Source organism: Euleptes europaea, chromosome 3 (genome assembly GCF_029931775.1).
Source record: "Euleptes europaea isolate rEulEur1 chromosome 3, rEulEur1.hap1, whole genome shotgun sequence".
NCBI lineage: Eukaryota > Metazoa > Chordata > Lepidosauria > Squamata > Sphaerodactylidae > Euleptes > Euleptes europaea.
The window spans coordinates 1,644,158-1,664,700 of NC_079314.1; the positions used below are offsets into that span (position 1 = coordinate 1,644,158).

At 50.4% G+C, this 20,543-nt stretch overlaps 1 protein-coding gene across 1 annotated transcript in view; it reads right to left on the reverse strand.

Moving 5' to 3' along the window:
- Positions 1–19,727, reverse strand: part of ARHGEF1 (Rho guanine nucleotide exchange factor 1) — a 32,158-nt gene extending 12,431 nt beyond the window's left edge. The window contains 16 exon segments of the mRNA XM_056847514.1: positions 84–184; positions 1,091–1,205; positions 1,909–2,034; positions 3,959–4,038; positions 5,553–5,699; positions 7,227–7,411; positions 8,806–8,994; positions 9,864–9,875; positions 10,322–10,421; positions 10,508–10,660; positions 13,605–13,640; positions 14,673–14,766; positions 15,894–15,996; positions 17,606–17,635; positions 19,108–19,248; positions 19,627–19,727. Coding sequence (XP_056703492.1) covers positions 84–184; positions 1,091–1,205; positions 1,909–2,034; positions 3,959–4,038; positions 5,553–5,699; positions 7,227–7,411; positions 8,806–8,994; positions 9,864–9,875; positions 10,322–10,421; positions 10,508–10,660; positions 13,605–13,640; positions 14,673–14,766; positions 15,894–15,996; positions 17,606–17,635; positions 19,108–19,235 — 1,599 coding nt within the window. The 5' untranslated portion in view covers positions 19,236–19,248; positions 19,627–19,727.
- Positions 19,728–20,543: the final 816 nt, after the last annotated feature.

The window sequence follows — 20,543 nt, forward strand, 5'->3', positions numbered from 1 at the left end:
TGCCGAGGCGGAGGGATAATGCTCTGTTATAAAATAGGAACAGCCACCTTAGGAGGCAGCCGGCAGCAAGGAGGGGCTCTCACCAGCAAATTCTCCATCTCATGCACGGCCTGGTTGACCTCGTTCAGGATTTGTCGACAGAGGTTAGCTGCCTTCTGCACCTTGTTGCGCTCCTCTTCTTCCTCTGCAAAAGGGGTCGAAACAGGTGGGGATGCAGTGTCAGCCCCTCCTTAAATAGAAACCCCCCCACACACACACACACACACACAGGTCCTCCGGCTAATGTTTGGCTCAGGTCTGGCTCCGGTCTTTGTGTGAGACCCAGGCAAGAGAACTACAGCGACTCCTACCCTCCATACACACAGCAAACATGCAGACAACCCACACAGGCACACAACACACATTTTGTAAGGAATTCCTAGAGGGCCACGGTATACTGTGAGGTCATTTCCAGGTGAAACTCCAGAAGGGACATCACAGGGTCAGCAATGCTTTTTTCCCAGGGCTCCACTTGTAAAAAACTCTTGAGGACTGCCGGCTTGTTGAAAGCAATCCTACCATAGGGGCCAAATCTGACCCTTAGCTGTATCTTAGGCAGATTATGAGAGGGAGGGCAGGAAGGGTTGCATTAGTGTTTGGCTCTCAAGGCCCTTTCTTACATGCCCAGGGTATGCCAATCACCACTTGGGGGTCAGGAAGCAACTTTCCTCCAGGCCAGATTGCAAAAAGCCCTCCAGGATCCTTGGCCAATCTTCTGGGCATGGAGTAGGAGTCACTGGGGGTGTGCGGGGGAGGTAGTTGTGAATTTCCTGCACTGTGCACGGGGTTGGACTAGATGACCCTGGAGGTCCCTTCCAGCGCTATGATTCTATGACTCTATCATTCTCTTTTTCACTAACATGTTTGCCAAAAGGCTTCCCATTGGCTCCTTGCCTTTGGACTGCCTCTTCAGCGCTTTGCCCAATGATGAATAGACAGGTCCCAGACTTCACCTAAGATACGGCTCTATTTTGCCCTTCCTTCGCCCCCCCCCCCCAATGTCTCTCCTGGCTTTCCACTGGCTACCCTCCGCAAATCCCCGCCCGCTCACCAGTGCATTTGGCAATGTTGTGAAGCAGCAGCGGATACTTGGTCAGCCTCTGCATCTCGATGGGAATTATATCCTTCAGCTGCAGCCGCCGGCACCGAGGCTGACTTTCTGCCTCCTGCAGGGAAGAGGTAGAAATCCCATGTAGCTGAGGTGGAAGAAGTAGAAATCCCACACGGGAGGCAGGAGGAGGGGCTTAGAGTGCACCTATGCATCTGGAATCCCAGCTTAGGAAGCCCTTCTATGTCTCCTTCCACTCCAGATACCTCCCCCAGAATACGTTTTTCTTTCTCTACAACCAGCAATAGAGCATAGCAATAACACGACTTGCCCCTATAGTGGAAAGTTTAAAAGGTCTGGATTCTGTATTGCAGTGGAATACCCTGCCTTGCGGGGGGGGGGGGAGTCCCCATCTTTGGAGGTCTTTAAGCAGAGGTTGGATGGCCATCTGTCGGGAGCGCTTTGATTGTGGGATCCTGCATGGCGGGGGGTTGGACTGGATGGCCCTTGTGGTCTCTTCCAACCTTGTGTGATTTTGTGATTTATTTATTTTTAAATCCAAAAAGCTTCAGGGAAATACACAAACGTTTGTGCATGTATTAAATAATTTATTCTGCTTCTTTTGCCCTGGGTTAGTCTCAAAAAACAATCCCACCCATCAAAAATGGAATCCCTCATGCCTTTTAAAGCTAAGCTCTGTAGCCTAAGAGGCTAGGAACTTGGGCCTAAAAAAATTAAAGATGGAATTTTGTGGTTGTGGAATTCTGCAGCCAAGACCTAATTCCACCCCGGGTGTGAAACAACAGAACCCCAGAAAATACCTGGATGAACTGGTTGAAACGGGGCTCTTTCTTCTGCTTGGCTTTCAGCTGCTCGAGCGCAAAAGACTGGCGGCTGCAGAAGCGGGCAGAGATCTTCTGGATCCATTTCCCTTCGTCCTTGTCAAACTGGGGGCGGGGGAGAGGAAGCAGGCCACACTGAAAGATCCTTCACACAACCTCCAGAATGACATGGGTCATTTACGCATGGGAGTTTTACCTGAGGTTTGTTGCTCGCTGGACCCACACTTTCCTGTTGCAAATCTATGCACAAGCAGTCTCCAAGCTCAAATCAAGAAGCGTTTGAGTCCCCGCCCCCTGAAACACTGCTTTGTAATTGGCTGTAGTTCTTACTGTGAGAGAAAAGTCCCGCCCCCCCACCCTCGGGGGAAACCCAAGTGCCGTGTTTTTAAAAAACGGAGCTCTCTAAAAGGAACAGGAGTGGGGAAGAAACTCAAGCCTTGTTTCTAAAATCCTTTCTTCTGCTCAGAAGGAACTCCGAGGAAGCAGGAAGCATTTGAGTCCCAGTTCCTTAACACACTGCTTTATAATTGGCTGTAGTGCTTTCTGTGAGAGAAACGTCACTCTCCCCAAGCTTCTGTGTCCTGTGCTTTGCCTTATGCATGGTGATTTTACCTGGGTTGATCTCAGGGGAGATGGAAGAATTGGGTTAATAGAGGAATGGGAAGGTCTGAGATTTGTGAGGGCTGGCCACAAGGACATCTCTAATGGAGGGAAAACTCATGCATAACTCCAAGGAACAACTGAGACAGACCGGGGGCGAACGTGGGTGGAAGTACCCATGCATAAACGACCATCAGGTCCTCATCCATCTTTGCTCCAGTACGCCCAGCTTCCTTGGCTGGTGGTGGTGGTGGAAAGTGCTGCCAAGTTGCAGCAACTTATGGCAACCCCATAGGGTTTTCAAGGTAAGAGAGGAATAGAGGTGGTTCAAACGTACACCAGGTGAGGACTGGAACACATGTCAGTTGCCACTTAAAATCAAATACTCTATACAGAGCTTTCACCCCACCTTAAGCAGCATGGTGAAGTGGTTAGTGTCAGACTAGGATGTGGGAGACTCGGGTTCAAAATCCCCACTCTGCCATGGAAGCTTGCCGGGTGACCTTGGGCCAGTCACACAGTCTCTGCCTAAGCTACCTCACAGGGTTGCCGTGAGTATTATATAGAGGAAAGAACGATGTAAGCCACTCTGGGTCCCGACTGGGGAGAAAGGCAGGGTATAAATGAAGTAAATAAAATAAGTGTGACTGGTAAGGGGGTTAATTCACCCATTCAGCTGCAAGAGACCAAGTGGGAAGTTATCAGGTCTTCAGTTCTGAGGTGAGGCAGGCTGTCAGAGATCGGGGACTTGTCTATTATGGCACCCAGCCTGCATAACTCCCCTTCTGCATCTATCTGCCTACTCTCCTAACAGCACACTCCTGTTTACTCAGAAGTGAGTTGCACCTATCAAATGGGGTTTACTCCCAGGTAAGCATGCAGTGTGAATTAACTGTGCTAGGCTAATAATTCCAGAGGCATTTGTTCGTTTCAGGAAAAAATAAACAGGAGTGTTGTGGTTTTTCCAAACACAATGATTTTTTAAAATTTCTCAAATAAGCTTTCGTGGACTACATCCCCCTCCTTAAGATGCATGTAGTGCAAATGATTCTGTGGAGAGAGGGGATATAAGCGTGAGCTGTAATATGCTACAGCTCAGCCCTTAAAACCATTCCCAGGGTTAATGAAGCCCTGCCACGTGCCAAAGAGATGATACAGAATGTGTTCGCCTCTACACTGAGCAGGGAGCTTTCTTCTACAGATCTAAGATTAGGATACAGCCATTAATTAGTACTCAGTCCTTGGTCTAACTTCTTTTGTAAATGCTTAGATCTCAGCATGGGCCTATCTCCATAATCTACCCTGTAAATTGGGCTAGTTATTTTACCCCCACCCAGGGCTGGCAGGTCTCTCCCATTTCCCGCCTCCTATCCCCGCTGTAAAGCCTTCCCCTTGCCACCCCCGAAAATAAACTGCACACCCTTCTTACCCGAGCTAGCAGGGTGTCCCCAATCTCCGAAACCAGAGGGTTTTCCTCCCTGAGTTTCTTCATGCCTTCTAGAAACAGTTCTGAGGAGAGACGGACACCGTTAAAGCTAAAAACTCGCCTGACAATCACCACCCCGTGGCCCCACCATATTGAGTGTGTACACAGCCCAAAGATAGGGAAGACAGGGGGCCACAGATACACTTAGGGTTGCCAACTGCCTGGAGGAAAAAATGCCCTGTCCCTTTAACTGAGGCTTAAAGAGATGTTACTGGACTCTACGTCCTGAAAATATTCCACTTCTCATTTTCACACATTAAACCATTGCTAAAGGGACAGGACATTATTCTCCCGGGCAGCTGGCAACCCACGAGACACTAAAAAGCCAGAGTTTGCACTCCCATGAAATGATCTGTCATTGTCTGGGAAATAAAATATGTGTAAGTAGTGAAAGGGTGCCCTGTGGACTCAGAGAAACACCCTTTGGCACCCTGGCTGTGCTTTCAGCTGTGCTTACATAAGCCAGCACAGCTGGATAACCCCACAAAGACTCCTTCTAGTTTGTTTCCCATTCAGGCCCCAAGACAGGCTACTAGACCCCCCCATCCCTCACCCCACCCAAGTCAGCTCTTTCTTTTGCCTCTGGGCCATGAGATTCCCTGGCCTCACAACCAGTGGGGTATATGCCCCTTCCCAGCAGGACGCTCTCAACACCCATTTCATACAGAATGGCGCTCTGTCTGCCGCCATTTTACCAGCCCTGGTCTTGTGCTTTTAAGAGCAGCTGGAGACCAAGAAATCTGGCAGCTGAAGCTTTTCCAGGCACAAAGCAACAGGACAAGCTTCATGGGTCAAATGTCTTAACTGTTGTCTGCTGCTTAAGGGCTCAGTAGAAGAAAGACGGCAACCCATCTGTAGTTATAAAGTGGTTAAAGGCGGGTGCCAGTGAATTTTTAATAGGGGATTCTAAATGATCCCGTATCCAAATGATCCGTTGTGTAGCTGCATTGGTCTGCAGTAGAAGAGCTAGATTTGAGCCATGTAGCACCTTATAGACCAACATGATTTCCAGGGTATATGCTTTTGAGAGTCATAGAACTAAAAAGTTGGAAGGGGTCTAAAGACCAACCCCTGCACAATGAAGAGTGGGCTAAAGCATCCCTGACAAATAATTGTCCAACCTCTGCTTAAACACCTCCAAGAAGGGAGAACCTACATCCCCCAGCACCAAATTCCACAACTGAACTGCCCTGCTTGTTAAAAAATGTTTTCCCAATATCCCACCGATATCTCCTCACCTGTAATTACAAGTCCCGTCCTCCAGTACCAACTGAAACAGCTCCCTACCTTCCTCTAAACGACAGTCCTTCAAATACTTAAGAAGAGTAATGACATCCTTATCGGTCAGGTATCCATTGAAGGCAGTTTTGAGCCCCCAAATCTTACTGGAAATCTTGTTGGTCTTTAAGGAGCTACTGGAGTGAAATCTAAATGATACCAGCCATTATCAATACGGAGCCAAGAGGTTCCGGTCTTCAAGACCAATAAACATAAAGTGCATTTTTTTGGACTTCCCCATTAGCCCCCCCCCCCTTACTGTGTTCATCGACCAACTCTTCTAAGTTGGGGAAGATGTTATTGAGGTCGGCTGACCCAAAGAAGCCTTCTGTCAGCAGGGGTTGGTAGAAGACTTCCAGCAGCACCCGCAGCATTCGCACGTGGGCGTGCTCAGTGATGAACAGCTCTGGAATTGTGGGGAGAGGAGGAGGAAGGTCAAAGCACCATTATACTATATTGCCAGTATCAGGGTCCCCAACACAGTGCCCACTAAGACCGATCCTGGAGCCCTCCAAAGGCTTTTAGAAAATGGGCAAGGCCAGATGGGGCTTTTCCCGGCACAGTTTCAGATTGGCTTCGCTGCTTTTTAAAAACATTGCTTTGGCAGCAACTGCCATCACAGCACTGTGTGACTGAAGGTAAGCTGTGGCAGCCATTTTGTGGCTAGCTCCAACTCAGGCGGTCGCCATTTTGTAGCTGCACTCCTCATACTGAACTGGATTTGATTCCGCACTCCTCCACATGAAGCCAGCTGGGTGACCTTGGTCTAGTCACACTCTCTCAGCCCCACCTACCTCACAGGGTGTCTGTTGTGGGGAGGGGAAGGGAAGGTGATTGTAAGCTGGTTTGATTCTTCCTTAAGTGGGAGAGAAAGTCGGCATAGAAAAACCAACTCTCCTTCTTCTTCTTCTTCTACTGTGTCAGATTCCCAAAGGTGCCCACAAGCTTTAAAAAGTTCGGGACCCCGGCCTATATATTTATGTGGTGGAATAGTGAATACTGGAAACCGTGCCACGCTTCCCTCACCCCCATTATTCCTAAAACATTCCATGTTATCTGTATACATTCAGTAGGGAACCCAAATAAGGGAGACGTGCAATGGAAATGTATGCAAACCGCAAATGTTACTCAGCTGACAGAGCTGAGATGTTCTAATTTGGGAGTTTTGATTGTTTTCTCATGGAGGCACGGCGGCATCAGTGTGTGCAGACAGAGTGCTGGGCAACAATGAACCCTTTGAGATGTGTGTGTGTGTGTGTGTGTATGTATGTATGTTTAGCATGGTGGTTAAAAGTGCCCAGGCTAGGATCTGGGGCACCCAAGTTCAAATCCCTGCTCGTGCCATGGAAGCTTGCTGGGTGACCTTGGGCCAGACATGTTCTCTCAGTCTCACCTACCCCACAGGATTGTTGTGAGGTTAAAATGGAGGAGAGGAGTATGATGTCCGCCACTTTGGGTCCCCACTTGGGAAGAAAGGCAGGGTACAAATGAATTAAATAAATAAATCACTCTCAACAGAAGTAAACTGGTCCATTCCCAAGTGACAACTGCTGTGAGCTAACTAGCGAGATCTAGAGAGGATCGCAGCCCTCACCAGAGATGCTCTGGCTCTGTTGAGAAACCACGGGAGCGTGTGCGCGTTTTGTGAACATCCCTCCAGCTCTCCCCAAACGCCCAAAACTGCAAAGGGGGAGGGGGTGTGTGCGCATCCATTCCCTGGAGAGCATCCCCAGCAAAAATGCCTTCGGCCACGGAGGAGGCAGCCCTCCGTTGTTGGTGAGAAGGAAGGAGTTCCATGCTTGAGGCCGCACTTTCTCAGCGACAACAAGTCCCCTTCCCCGCCTTTGTCGGTGACGCTGTCCCAGGTCCCCATGTATTTCTGGGGAGGGGGCTCCCCCCGCCCCCCCGCCCCCCGCCCAGGATCCTCACGTACCATTGATCACCTCTTGCCGCTTCACTTCACTTTTCTTCAGCCTGAGGAGGGCATCGGGGGCGATGAGGTCCCGCCAGTTCGGCGGCTCGAGCTCCAGTTCCGAAACGCGCGGCTCATTCTCCTCAGACTGGGGAAGCAGAAAGGACGGTGGGGGCTCCCCTCCCCCGGCCCCCCCTGGTTCCAAGCTGTGTGGGTCAAAAAGAGAAAGATGCGCACGTGGACAATTAGGCCCGGACTGCGCCAATGTAGAACCAGGTGAATGGTCACAGCCCCGTTCCGGAGACCTGGCGCCGGCAGCCCCCACAACACCACAGTATCCCAGGGTCCTTTGAGAGAAGCCACCAGGATCAATTGTGGACAGGATGCAAAATGACTGCTGTAGAACTCCCCCCCCCCCAGTTTCCCTTTAACAACAGGCTACGAAACAGATATTCGAAGGTGTCCAGCATATAGCTGAAAAAAGGACCCGTCTTCTGTGCCCAGCTCAGATCCTGCCCCAACTCTCTTACAAATTTGCGCCTCTCTGGAAATTCTAAAATTGACACAGTGAGGGCAAAGGGTTGAACATCCATCACCCAAGTAACCGGCTGTAATCTTTTCAGCAGAAATATTCCATTCAATAGCTTTTCCATTTTTATTTACGAGTAATTCTCCTGGGGATTTTACCACTGAAGGAACTTAACAGGGTTCACAACAAGATGCGGTCAGAGTTTAGAACTTCCCTCTATGAATTTGCTGTGATCATTAAAGCAGAGCCTCCATGGAGACAGGCAGTATACCCTCTGGGCAACAGATGCTGGGTTAGGAACACACACAGGCCGGCAATAACTTTCATGGCAAACAGATTGCTGAATTCGACTGGATCCGGCAATGCAGTTCTGATGATGCATCCTTACTGCTGTTGTGTTCATTTGACCAGGGGGTTGCTGTTGGGGTCTAAATGCTAAGAGAACCAGCAGTAGCTTATTGCTTTTTGCCCCATGCAGCTTGAAAAAGACAGTGTGGGTTATTCATGGAACCATTTCTATCCTCCAAAAGCAGAAAAACAGAGGAAGAAGAGTTGGTTTTTATACCCCGCTTTTTCTCTACCTTTAAGGAGTAACCAAGCAGCTTACAATCGCCTTCCCTTCCCCTCCCCACAACAGACACCTTGTGAGGCAGGTGGGGCTGAGAGAGCTCTAAGAGAGCTGTGACTAGCCCAAGGTCACCCAGCAGGCTTCATGTGGAGGAGTGGGGAAACCAGCCCTGTTCTCCAGATTAGAGTCCGCCATTCTTAACCACTCCACCACACGGGCTCTCTAGTTGGCTAGAGTGACTTTTCCCAACAGTTGTAGCCTCTGCCCTTGCTTAGCCCCAGTGAAGAGATGTGAGAAATGGCACTAGTTTAATTCCCACAAAAGGGACTAGAAAACTGTAGTGCTAAACTACTGGTGTGTGAGAAGGTAGATGTGAACATCCCAGCCTCCAGGCTGGCATCCCTGTGATGTTTGCAAAGGGTTAAAAAAGACCTGCCCTTCTTCCAGTGCCCCATTTGGGACTTTTCTTTGTGGGGGGCATCCTAGGTCCCCCCTTCACCTACTTGCTGCTCCCTGGCTTGCGCCGAGCCTGATCTAGGGACGGCGTCTCCTCCAGTTCATTGGCCCGAGCGGCGGCCTCGATGTCCACATCGCTCCGTGAGCGTGGCTGCTTGCCCTTGGCCGAGCCCCGCTGGGACCGCTTCCGCTCATAAACCCGCAGGCTCTCCGAGCGGCCCAGCTTTGCCGTCAGCCTGACAAGGGAGGAAAGCGGGCAGAGCCGGGCCACAAACAGGGGAGAGACGCAGACCAAGATTGAGTCGGACAAACGGAGCAACAAAATGAGCCACATAAACATGGAAGGGCCACAGACCAGTCACAGAGGCGGGGCAAAGCACCACCACAGTTGGCACCAAAGACCAACAGGAAAAGAGGCGCATGCGGGCACATGGGGGGAATCACAACAAATGAGAGAGAGAGCCAAGCAAACACCCAATGGGAGAAGAGACGTTAGAACATGCAGCGGTGGTGAGGGAAAAAAGGAAGAAAAGAGAAAAAGATGTGAGAATCCCATAACCCAAGAGAGAGATCCATGCACCAGAACAGGCAAGGGGGCATTTGTCATCAGGCCGAATCAGTCATGCAGCCATGCAAGGGGTGTGAAAGACCCCCAGAGAATAACCATCTCCCAGAGAAGAGAAGCAACCTCTAAAGCAGGGGTGTCGAACTCAATTGTTACGAGGGCTGGATATGACATAAATGTCACTTGGTCGGGCCAGGCCAGACCTCATAAGAACTCTCAAGGGGCTGGATGCAGCCCATGGGCCTTATGTTTGACACCCCTACTCTAAAGGGTCTCTGTCTCCTAGGGAGGGCTGACCCCCCAGGCTAAGCTATAAACAAGAGAACCCGAGGGGGCAGTGAATAACTCCAGTTCACTACACTGTGTGTGCCGAGGGATGGGGAACCAAGCTCAATAGGTGCCAACATGAAATGGTGCCAATGGGGGCACCTTTTCACGAGCCAGCTGTGGCAGAGAGAAAGGAATACTTAACTCGGTTTTTGTGTCTCTCCCTGAGGAAGAAATTCATGCAAAGGGTGAGGGGGTGGGGTGGCCACCAACCTTTTCCGCCTTCTAGAAGGAAAAGAACAGAATATAGAAGGGTGATTCGATTAGCGCACTGGAAGGAAAGAGACAGGGTGCGCGAGAAGGGATCGCTATCATCATAAAAACTACGGAAGCCGAGGAAAGGTTCTTTAAACTATTTTTTAAATGCACACACCAAAGGTGAAAGGAGAAAAGAATACAGTACTCTAAAATAGGGGAGAAAAGCTGGATTGATTCCAAGTGCCAAAATGCCGAAAGATTCTTCCTCCGGGGTGCAAACTGCACGGGCTGATCTTTTTACTGCAGGACTACCAGCTACCAATTGGCTCCGTTTTTGCAGTGTCTATCGCAAATCACCAGTCCACTCATTAATGCGCATTCAAACAGCAGAAAGGGCACGGTTCATTTGTCCGAACCCTTCTTGCCACTCCCCCCACATCTAATGGACTCAGCATCCCCCCCCCCCAACTCACCTTTCATTTTCGGCACCTTCATCTGCCACAGGCTGTTCCCCAGCAACAGGCTCGGTTACAGGGGAGTCTCCTGAATCCACTTGGGCCTGACTGTCCAATCCTACAGACAGCAATAGAAGCATCAATAGAGAGGAAGGCGACCATCTTCCTTCCCGTTTCAGCGTCCCAGCACCTCTGGTCTCTCACCCTGGTCCCCATCGATGCCCTCTCCTGCAGGGGGGTTGACGTTGATGGACACTCCCGGAGGGTCCGACACAGATGAGGTCGCCTTTCCACGCCCTGAGAGTCCCTCGGCCACCTTGGACCCTTTTCTGTCCACTACAAACGATTTATCACCTGCTGTGGGTACAAGTTGTAAAAGGGAATGAAAGTTAGGAGAGAGAGAGTGCAGAGGTTCACAACCCCTCCCCCTGCTATTTTCCAATGCACGGTCCTGCCATTCCCCCACCCAATATCACAATGCTATCTCCCGTCTCAAAAAGGTATGCACAGATTAAGCCTCACCCTATTGTTTTTGACTCAGGGCAGCAGTTTTGCTAATGCCTATATAATAATATAAGAAGGTAAGAAAAGCCCTGCTGGATCAGACCAAGGCCCATCAAGTCCAGCAGCCTGTTCACACAGTGGCCAACCAGGTGCCTCCAGGAAGCCCACAAGCAAGACAACTGCAGCAGCACCATCCTGCCTGTGTTCCAGGGCACCTAATATAACAGGCATGCTCCTCTGATCCTGGAGAGATCAGGATCAGCTAAAAGCCTTTCTCTGAACAGGGGCCAGAGTTAATTCTGCAGAGCTAATTGAGAATCTACCAGGAGATAAACTGCAGCAAAGGGTTTCTTTTCTTTTTTTTAAGGCCGAAAATAAATAAAACAATTCCGCAAGCAGATAATCCACATTTTGTTCCAGGAAAAGGGTCTGGTGTATTCTGCCTGCCTCTGCTGGCCATTATGGCACGCCAAGCAAGGATATCCTGACTCTTGGCCTCTGGGCAGGGTTGTCTCCAGGTCTTCTTAGTTTCCTATACACAGAGACCACCTTAACGGCCAGGAGGGCTAGAGGTACAGCATGTAAAGTGAAAGAGGAGGGAGACTGAAAGAACCTCCTAAAGCAGGGATCCCCAGTGTGGTATCCGTGGGCGTCACGATGCCTGCCAACAACTTTCCTCAACATTTATTATGATCAGAAGATCAGTCGACACCTTTCCTGGCGCCCGCCAAGTGTTTTTAGAAAGTGGGCGGGGCAAGCTGGGGCTTCTGCCCAGCAAGGCTTCTGATTGGCCATTGAAGATTTGATTTGCTGCACAGATTTTTAAAGATATTGCTTTAACAGCAGCTGCCACTGCTGGACAAGGGACCCTCACTGTGTGACTGAAGAGAAGTTGCAGTAACCATTTTGTGGCTGGCTCCGCCTCCTGCAGCAGCCATTTTGTGGCAGTGCCCCCCCCCCCACTGTGTCAGAATTCCAAAGGTGCCCACAGGCCAAAAAGGTCAGGGGACATCCTGTCCTAAAGTTTCTTGTGCTCATGGAGAATAGGGCTATCCATGGCTACTAGTCAACATGAATACTAGTCATGATGCATACTTATTCTCTCCAGGATCTGAGGAGCAGGCCTGTTATATTAGGTGCCCTGGAACACAGGCAGGATGGTGCTGCTGCAGTTGTGTTTGTGGGCTTCCTGGAGGCACCTGGTCGACCACTGTGTGAACAGGCTGCTGGACTTGACAGGCCTTGGTCTGATCCAGCAGGGCTTTTCTTATGTTCTTTGCTGTTGTTAGTACAAGACTTGTCCTGTACGTAAGACAAGGTGGCATCCATGGGGTTTCCCAGGCGTTTTCCCAAACCAGCTTCCTGCCAGCATGTTGGACACATCCTGTGCCTTCTATCCACACCTGGGAAGCTAACGCGAAGTGTAGCAGTCTAACAGGATCAGCAGTTGAACACGGTTGGCGCCAACTGTGCCAACAGAACCAACAGTTCTGCCCCAGAATGCCCTCAGTAGGAGACTGTGGGACATCCCCTCAATTTGTCAAGCTGCCCAAGCCCCATGCCAAGACAACAAGTCTCTGGATAAGACTGGGCCTGCCCGTTCATGCCAGGGTGCACTAGCAGATGCCCCTTTTTCAATACCCAAGCCTAGAGAGCTTTCTGGATTGGCATGCGCTCTAGCCTCACAGTTCTCTTCAGGCACAGAGATATGCAACTCTCGGCAGTGCGGACTCTCCAAACCAGAGTTCATGCAGCTTGCAGCAGGGTCCCAAAGGAGGAGGCCAAAACATAGTAGGCAGAAGAGACTGCCCTGGCTTTTCTCTACCTTTAAGGAGTCTCACAGCCACTTGCAATCACCTTCCCTTCCCCTCCCCACAACAGACACCTTGTGAGGTAGGTGGGGCTGAGAGAGTTCGGAGAGAACTGTGACTGGCCCAAGGTCACCCAGCAGACTGCATGTGGAGGAGTGGGGAATCAAACCCGGTTCTCCAGATTAGAGTCCACCACTCTTCACCACCACACCACGCTGGCTCTGGAAGAGACAAAGTCCAAGTTCCTAGTACTTATGCTGGGCCCAGCCACTCCAGGGGTTTAATCCTGCAATCCAGGCAAAGAGCTGAGATTGCACATCTCTAAGCATGCGCAACTCCAGATAATTAGCAACAACAGTCCCTGACGTGCTTGATTCATGCTCCCCTTTTTGACCCACAAGTCACTGGCTGGATGTCTTTAAAAGATTGCTATTTCAAAACCGAAAGCCAACATCCTCAGTCGGCTCGGCTTCTGCCTTCTAATTCCAAGGCTTGGTGGAACTGCAGGAAACACAGAACCATCTAAATGGAGATGGAAAGGACCAGAGCAGAATTAATTCACCCCCATGGGAAAAAAACGCAAGCGCATAATTTGTGCATAAGCCCTCAGAGAAAAGGCTATAGCCCCGGAGTCCTCCTGGCACTGCCAAACTTCAACACAACAGATAGTTCCCCTAGGACGGACAGACAGACAGACGCACAATGAATAGCAATGACATGCTGAGAAATCTATCCGACGATGCGAAGGGTGTGATGGACTCATGTCAGGTTGTGTGTGATACATATTAGTAGATTATTACCGGACAGAGGGCAATGTTATGTAAAACCACGAACACAAAAAAGTTAGCGCCTCGGGTTATAAAACAGGATGCATTAGTTCGATGTGGCTCTCCCCGATGGAGAGGTGGAACCATGTGATACCACACTGGGGCACCATGCGTTATTGGGGAGGTTGGTTTTTTGGAGTGGGGGAGGGGTGCTGGTACCTTCACCCTCAGGTTTGGATTGTCTGTAATCAGAATCTACAAAAAATGCAGGAGAAGAGAGAAAAAAACAGCTGGAGAACGAAAACTGGACAGGAACTGAGGAACATGTCGAACAATCCCCTCCCAGGAAAAAAGCAGGCCTGTGTTAAGTGAAAGTTCCTTCTGGGTAACAACTTGCTAATGGCCCCTGGCCCAAAGAGTGTCCGGCTGTCCTCAACAAGGGCCAGGGCCTTTTCTGCCCTGGCCCCAGCCTGGTGGAACTCCCTCTCTCATGAGACCAGGGGGCACTATGGGATCTTAAAAGATTTCCGCAGGGCCTGTAAAATGGAGATATTCCGCCAGGCCTATAGTTGAGGACAGCAACAGGTTACGGCCTCCCTACACCCCGCCCGCCAATGCTGCTATCAATCTATAGTTGGCGGCCTTTTCTGCCTTTCACGTCACTGCGGCCCTATGCTTTTGCGATGGGCACCGCTTCTTCTACTTGTTTTACCTGTTTTACTTTTTTAATTGTTCTAATTGTATGAATTACTTAAGGGGTTAGAAATTGAGAATTAGTTTTGAAACTTTTTATAGTTTATGTATGTTTTTATTATATTGTATACTATTGGTGATGCTAGCCACCCTGAGCCAGCTTTGTCTGGGGATTGAGGGCGGTTTACAAATTGAATTATAAATAAATAAATTAAATAAACTTGCCAGATGCTGCGCTCTATCAGCCTGCTCACTACAAGCTGGACCAGTGTGCGATAAGGTTTGGAGAACTTATCTGCAAGGGGACTCCTATGCCAAAGTGGGCTTCCCCCAGGATTCCTCCCCATCAGCTCTGGGGTACGTCCTTCCCTAAGGCAGAATTGAAAGCCCACTCCTTTCCCATTCAGTGAAACCGGAGTGGCTTTGTGCCAAGCTTCTATTGACTGGCAGAGTCAAGACCCATTCAGAACATTTTCTTGGCTTAAAGAGGCTCTGTGACCAGGGAGGGTCTCTAACACTGAGCACAGGGCAAGAAGCAGTTTCCCTAAGACATAATCCGCAGTCAGGTTCCCTTCTGTCAGTCAGGATACTCACTATGGGGGTCACCCCAGTTCCACCGGGCTGGATCCAGAATGCTGAAACTCTTTTTTGGTTTGAAGGTCTCCTCAGGCTTCTTGGTCCCTGAAATCTGGACAAATGGGGAAGGAAGCAGAGACCGGTAGGTGGAGGTGAATTTTTAGGCCATGCACACAAAACATTCCTAATGTGAGAGGGGCAAATAGCCATGTGCATCTCCCAAGAGAGAATTTTCAGGGCTTCACAGAAGGTCATTCAATGTATGTCCCAGCCTTAGTTCCCATTACAGTTTGCAACCGTGGTGGGGTGGGGGGAAGGTGTCTAATAATACTGGCCTACGTGGGCCAAACTAGCCCAAATTCATCAGACATCAGAAACTAATACGGGTCAGCCCTGGTTAGTACTTGGATGGGAGACCACAAAGGAAATCCATGCTTGCTATGCAGAGGCAGGCAACTGCAACACACCTCTGAATGCCGCTTGTCTTGAAAACCCCCTAAGGGATCACCATAAGTTGGCCATGACTTGACGGCACTTTCTATCTTGCAGGCTTGGAGAGGGGCTTTGGCTCAGGGGCAGAGTATGTTCTTGGTATATAAAAGGTCCCAGGTTCAATCTCCTGTGTCTCCTCTGCCTGAGACCCTGGAGAGCCTCTGCCAGTCTGAGTAGCCAGTACTGATCTTGATGGGCCAAAGGTCTGATCCAGTATAAGGCAGCTTCATGTCTTGTAAGCAGGGTTGCCAACTCCAGGTTGGGAAATTCCTGGAAATTTTGGGGGTGGAGCCTGGGGAGGGCAGGGACCTCAGGGGTACAATGCCACCCAGTCCACCCTCCAAAGCGTCCATTTTCTCCAGGGGAACTGATCTCTGTAGTCTGGAGATGAGCTGTAATTCTGGGAGATCCCCAGGTTCCACCTGGAGGCTGGAAACCCCAGTTGTAAGGCTTGTAACAAAAATCATGTACGCAATGTGCTACATACGTGCATAAACACTATTAGATCTTGTATCTGCAAAGCTGAACCTTTTTTGTTAAAAAAAGAAAAAAAGAAGGAAAGCCAAGACTTTCAGGAAGCCAGTTTTTACACCCCATTTCTCAAGGACCCCTCACTCACATTAGTGGAAGAGGGCCATGAACATGTGCTGCCCTTCTGGCCTGAATCCTTAAAAAATAACAGAAAATTACCCAGCGAAAATAAAAAGCACAGGCATGGACAACCCAGCCCTCTTCTCCTTCACTCACCTTCTTGCGGAAGAAGTTGGGCCTGGATTTCTTGCTGTCGGCTCCCTTGGTCTTAACCCCCAGGTACTTCATGTATGTCACGATAGCAGTGAAAATGGCAGAGCTGGGGGGGACAGAACAGAAACGAGAAATGGAGGGCGGCCAGGAGACGGTGTCAAAGCCGGAAGGGACTTGTCAGAAGGGCAGTCCGCTCTGGGTTTCAAGGCGGGCTACAGTGACCTAGCAAAGGGTGATGTAAATGGGGTGGGGGAGGCCTCTTAATGTTACTATTGGTCTTTATCTAACAGCTCCAGCCCTTCAGCACCACATTCAACGGGCAATGTTTTAGAGAGGAAAAGCTCGGCTTCCTCAGTGGTCGGACAGCGTCACTCTGTACAGGCTCAGAGGTATTTCCAAAAGACTGGTCAGGATTCAGGTGTCCCTGGCCTTCGGGAACTTTGCCCTGAAGCAGACACAGGCAGTTACTCAGTACTCAAGGAACTCTGCACACAGCCAGAGGCATTCCTCATTATCACTTCATGCGTTCCTCAGCATCAGCTCAAATTTAGTCATGGCATTTGTCATTTCTTTCTCTCTCACTCCCCCCCCCCCCATGCTCTTTCAGAATGGCTATTCTGAGCCCAGCCCAGGCCAGGATAGAGCTGGGTGGAAATTTAATTAACACTGCTACTAATAATAATAATAACAGTGTCGGCATCCCACAAAAGCATTCACGTGGGGCAAGACCTTGCATCAATGTGGTTATTTCACGTTGCCATGTCAAGGGACGGAGGGAAGGCGGCATGGTATAACCCAATCTCGTCAGATCTCGGAAGCTAAGCTGGGTCGGTACTTGGAAGGGAGACCACCAAGGCAGACTCTGCAGAGGAAGGCAATGGCAAACCACCTCTGCTTCGCACTTGCCTTGAAAGCCCCTTGCTGGGGCTGCTGTAAATCGGCTGTGACTTGACGGCCCTTCACGCACCCCACACGTCAAGAGTGGGGGGGCATAACCAAATAATTAAAAAGAATCCTATACAGAGTAGGTTCCAGAAGGGGAAGGGGAAGAACTGGTTTCCCTATAGGCTGACCCCCAACCACCATGAAGGGGGGAGGGGGGAAACAGGATCACACTAGGGTCAAACCACACGAACATCTGTCACCTCCAGCATTTCCATTAACCCAAAGCTGGCTAAGCCACTGAAATGACAAAGTCATATCCTGTCCCAACCCACAAATTTTCCCCAGGGAGGAAGGGAGCCCACCCCCCAACACCAAGTTGCACACCAATCCCAGAGGAAGCAGCAAGAAGCCCCTTAGCTCAGTTCGATAGCTTTGCACAAATCAGGTCCCAGGTTCGATTTCTGACATTCCAGTTTCAAAAAGGACTGCTGGGAAGGACTTTGGCTTAGATCCGGGAGAGGTCTAGCCAGTCGGGGTAAACAGCCCAGGGCTAGACAGGCCCATGGTGTGACTCAAAATGCTGCCATTTCTTAAAGATACAAGAAGGACCGGTGTGTTTGTCAGGCTGCAAGGGTTAAAAAACAAACAGCCACACCCCTTCCCCACTTCCGGAGCAACGGCAGAGCTAAGTTTGCTGAACGCCACATCCGGCAGCAGCAGCGCTTCTGTACAGGCCACAGCTCAGAAGCAACCCCCCCCCAGTTTTACACCCCCCCATCCCACCCTGCAAACCACCCCAGAGCTCTCCAACCCTTCCCTCCATTACGTACCTTTTCTCCTCGTCGGCAGAAATGGTGAGGCTGATATTTCAAAGGAGAGAGAGAGAGAGAGAGAGAAGGAACCGCCTGTGAATCTTACATTTCTAAATGATTAAGTTTACATCAGCAGTGCGGTGTAGTGGTTAGTGACAAACTAAGTTCTGGGAGACCAAGGTTCAAATCCCCATCTCTGCCATGGAAACTTGCCAGGTGACCTTGGGCCAGTCACACACTATGAGCCGACCTACCTCACAGGGTTGTTACGAAGATAAAATGGAGGAATATTGTAAGCTGCTTTGGGTCCCCAATGGGGAAAAAACAGGGTATAAGTGAAGCAAATAAATAAAATACTGAGGCACTCAGGGCTGCCAACAAAGTTATTTCCTCCCCAACAGAATCTCCACAACAGCCCTGCAAGAGAGGCCCAACTGCCAGTGCAGGTCACCCCGCAGACTTCACAACTGAGCCAGGACTTGAACCCTGGGTTCCCTGGTCCAATGCGGCACACTGCCTCCCAACGACTGAAGAAAATAAGCAACCCCCACCCCAGCAGCAGTTGCATTTTGGGCCCATCTCCTTCCTACCCAGCCTGCCTCTTTACTTACCAGAACTTCAGCCCCATCCTCGTTTGGTGAGACACTCACAAAGCAACTGAGCATGTTCTAAACTAAAAGATGCTCAGAGAAGCCTCGAGCGGGGATGCGGCGGCGGCTGCTGGTCCACGTGGGGATGCAGCAAATGAAGAGGAGAAGAGGGTAAGCGGGGAGTTTATAACACCCCACCAGGATGATGCAAGAGAAGGCAAGAGTCTGAGACGGGTGGAGGACGAGGCCCCCCCCTTCCTCCCCTCACCAGCTGTTTTCCATTATCTGGTAGAAACTTGGCAGCAAAGAGGGCGGGGAGGAAAGGGGGGAGGCCACAGCCAGCCATTCTAGGCCACGGCCCCCACTTCTCAGAGAGCAGAGCCAGCGGCCCATTCCTGGCTCGGGTCCCAGTCCAAACTGGGACAGACGCCAGGAGCCAGAAGCTCAGCTCCTGGGAAAAAGGGGAGGGGGAAGGGGAGCAGGGCCACCCGGTTGTCTATGCAGACACTGGTCGGGGAGGGGGTGTTTTTCAGGTCTGAAGACCGGACAGGACCAGTAACTGGGGCGGGGGGGAAGCATGGAAGGGGATGAAAAAGACACCAGATAGAAAACCAGAAGGACATGCTGGAACAAGCACAAAGAAAAAATACGTGTTGAAGGGGGCAACTGATCTGCTGATCTTCCACCCATTTCTTCTTCCCCCACTGGTATTATCCAAGAATGGGGGCAGAAGAGGGCGGGGGGGGGCACTGAGCTGGAGTTGGGTCAGGATTTTGATTTGGTCCCTTGCTCTGGTCTACTGGAGGAGGACTGGTGTGTCGAAGGCCAGGGGTAGAAAACTGGCAGGAACCATTCAAGGGCAGGGGAGGACTTGGACAGATGGGTCCACCGATCAGCTTGGGGAGGGGGTAATCAGGCTGGAGGACTCACTGCATCTCTTCAAGCCGGCCCAGCAGGATCTCTGCCAGCTGCTTCTCCTTGGCCTCGCGGATCCCTTTGTCTTTGGTCCGGTAACTTTCCAGCTCAGAGAGCTCCGGCTCCCCAGGGGTCATCCCCATCTTCCGTTTCTCCCTGCGGGAAATTGAGGCTGTTTCTCTACATCACAGCCAACGAGTTCTGGAGCTTGCCTGCCCCATCGACACCCCCGGCCCCAAGCCTGTGACATGTTCCGGAGATCCCCAGGAGTCTGCAGTGAGAACATCGCACAGACCTCCCTGAATGACAGCGCACCCAACACTCTCTTGGGGGGGGGGGGGAGACACACCTGTTTAGGCCACCCAAGATTTCTGGCTCCAAGTCTGGGCAGCACCCCTGGATGGAGGCACAGGGCTTACTTGGCAGATGGTTTCCCTGAACCAATCTCACAGGCCACTGCCACCCTCGTTCCAGCTTCGTCCTCCCCATCTCCCTCTGCCGCGTCCTTGATGCCTGAAGACCACAGGGACAGACCTGAAGTCCTCCAGCTGCCGGGAGATCTCTGGCTCTTGGAATGCCTGGATGTCCAGCAGGAATTTCTTCTGCGTGTCATCAGGAAGAAGGTCCGGCCGGGTTCGCTCTGTAGGTGGAAGAAAAGAGAATCCAGATGAGGCACCTCGCAAAGCTGGACACTTGACAAGACTCTCCAGGGAAAAGCTCGACTTGACGTCCCCAGGCAAATTCAGCAACACGGGAGAATCCCCCTTTGACACTCGAGAGGATTGGCTCCTGTTGCCAGCACTGGCTGCCCAAACTCCCCAAGTTTCTCTCCTACAGGAAGACAACATGAACTAGGGTGCCGAATGTTTAAAAAACGTCCTTACAATTTTCTTCCAGAAGACACTGTTGCAAATTTAGCACAAGGCAATCGAATTTTTACACAGTATGCAACATGTGTATTTATGTGTAAACCTTCTCAAAAGAAGAATTTAGAATCATTTGGTGTAAAATGTGGTACAAAAGGACCGGTAGGCAAGAATTTAGCATGCAAAATGTCATGAGAACTAGAAACGTCTTGCTTATTCAGTGCTTTCGTTCAGTTCAACAAGCTTCATACATCCTTCCAATCATTCTTGTAATCAAGCCTGCAAGGCAGACCAGTTTCACTTCCCTCACACTGTAAATGAAAGGACCAAGGCAGAGAGACGAGCTAACCTAAGGCCACCCAGTGAGTTTGTGATCAAGGAGACATTTGAATCCAGTACCCAACTTAAGTCTCTTACACATTATTCTGAACAAGCTCATCAGGAGGAGCAGGTTTACACATTGTATTCAATATGCCCTGACCTGGACAGACCCAGGCTAGCCTGATCTCAGCAGCTCTCAGAAGCTAAGCAGGGTCAGCCCTGGTTATTACCAAGATGAGAGACCACCAAGGAAGTCCAGGGTTG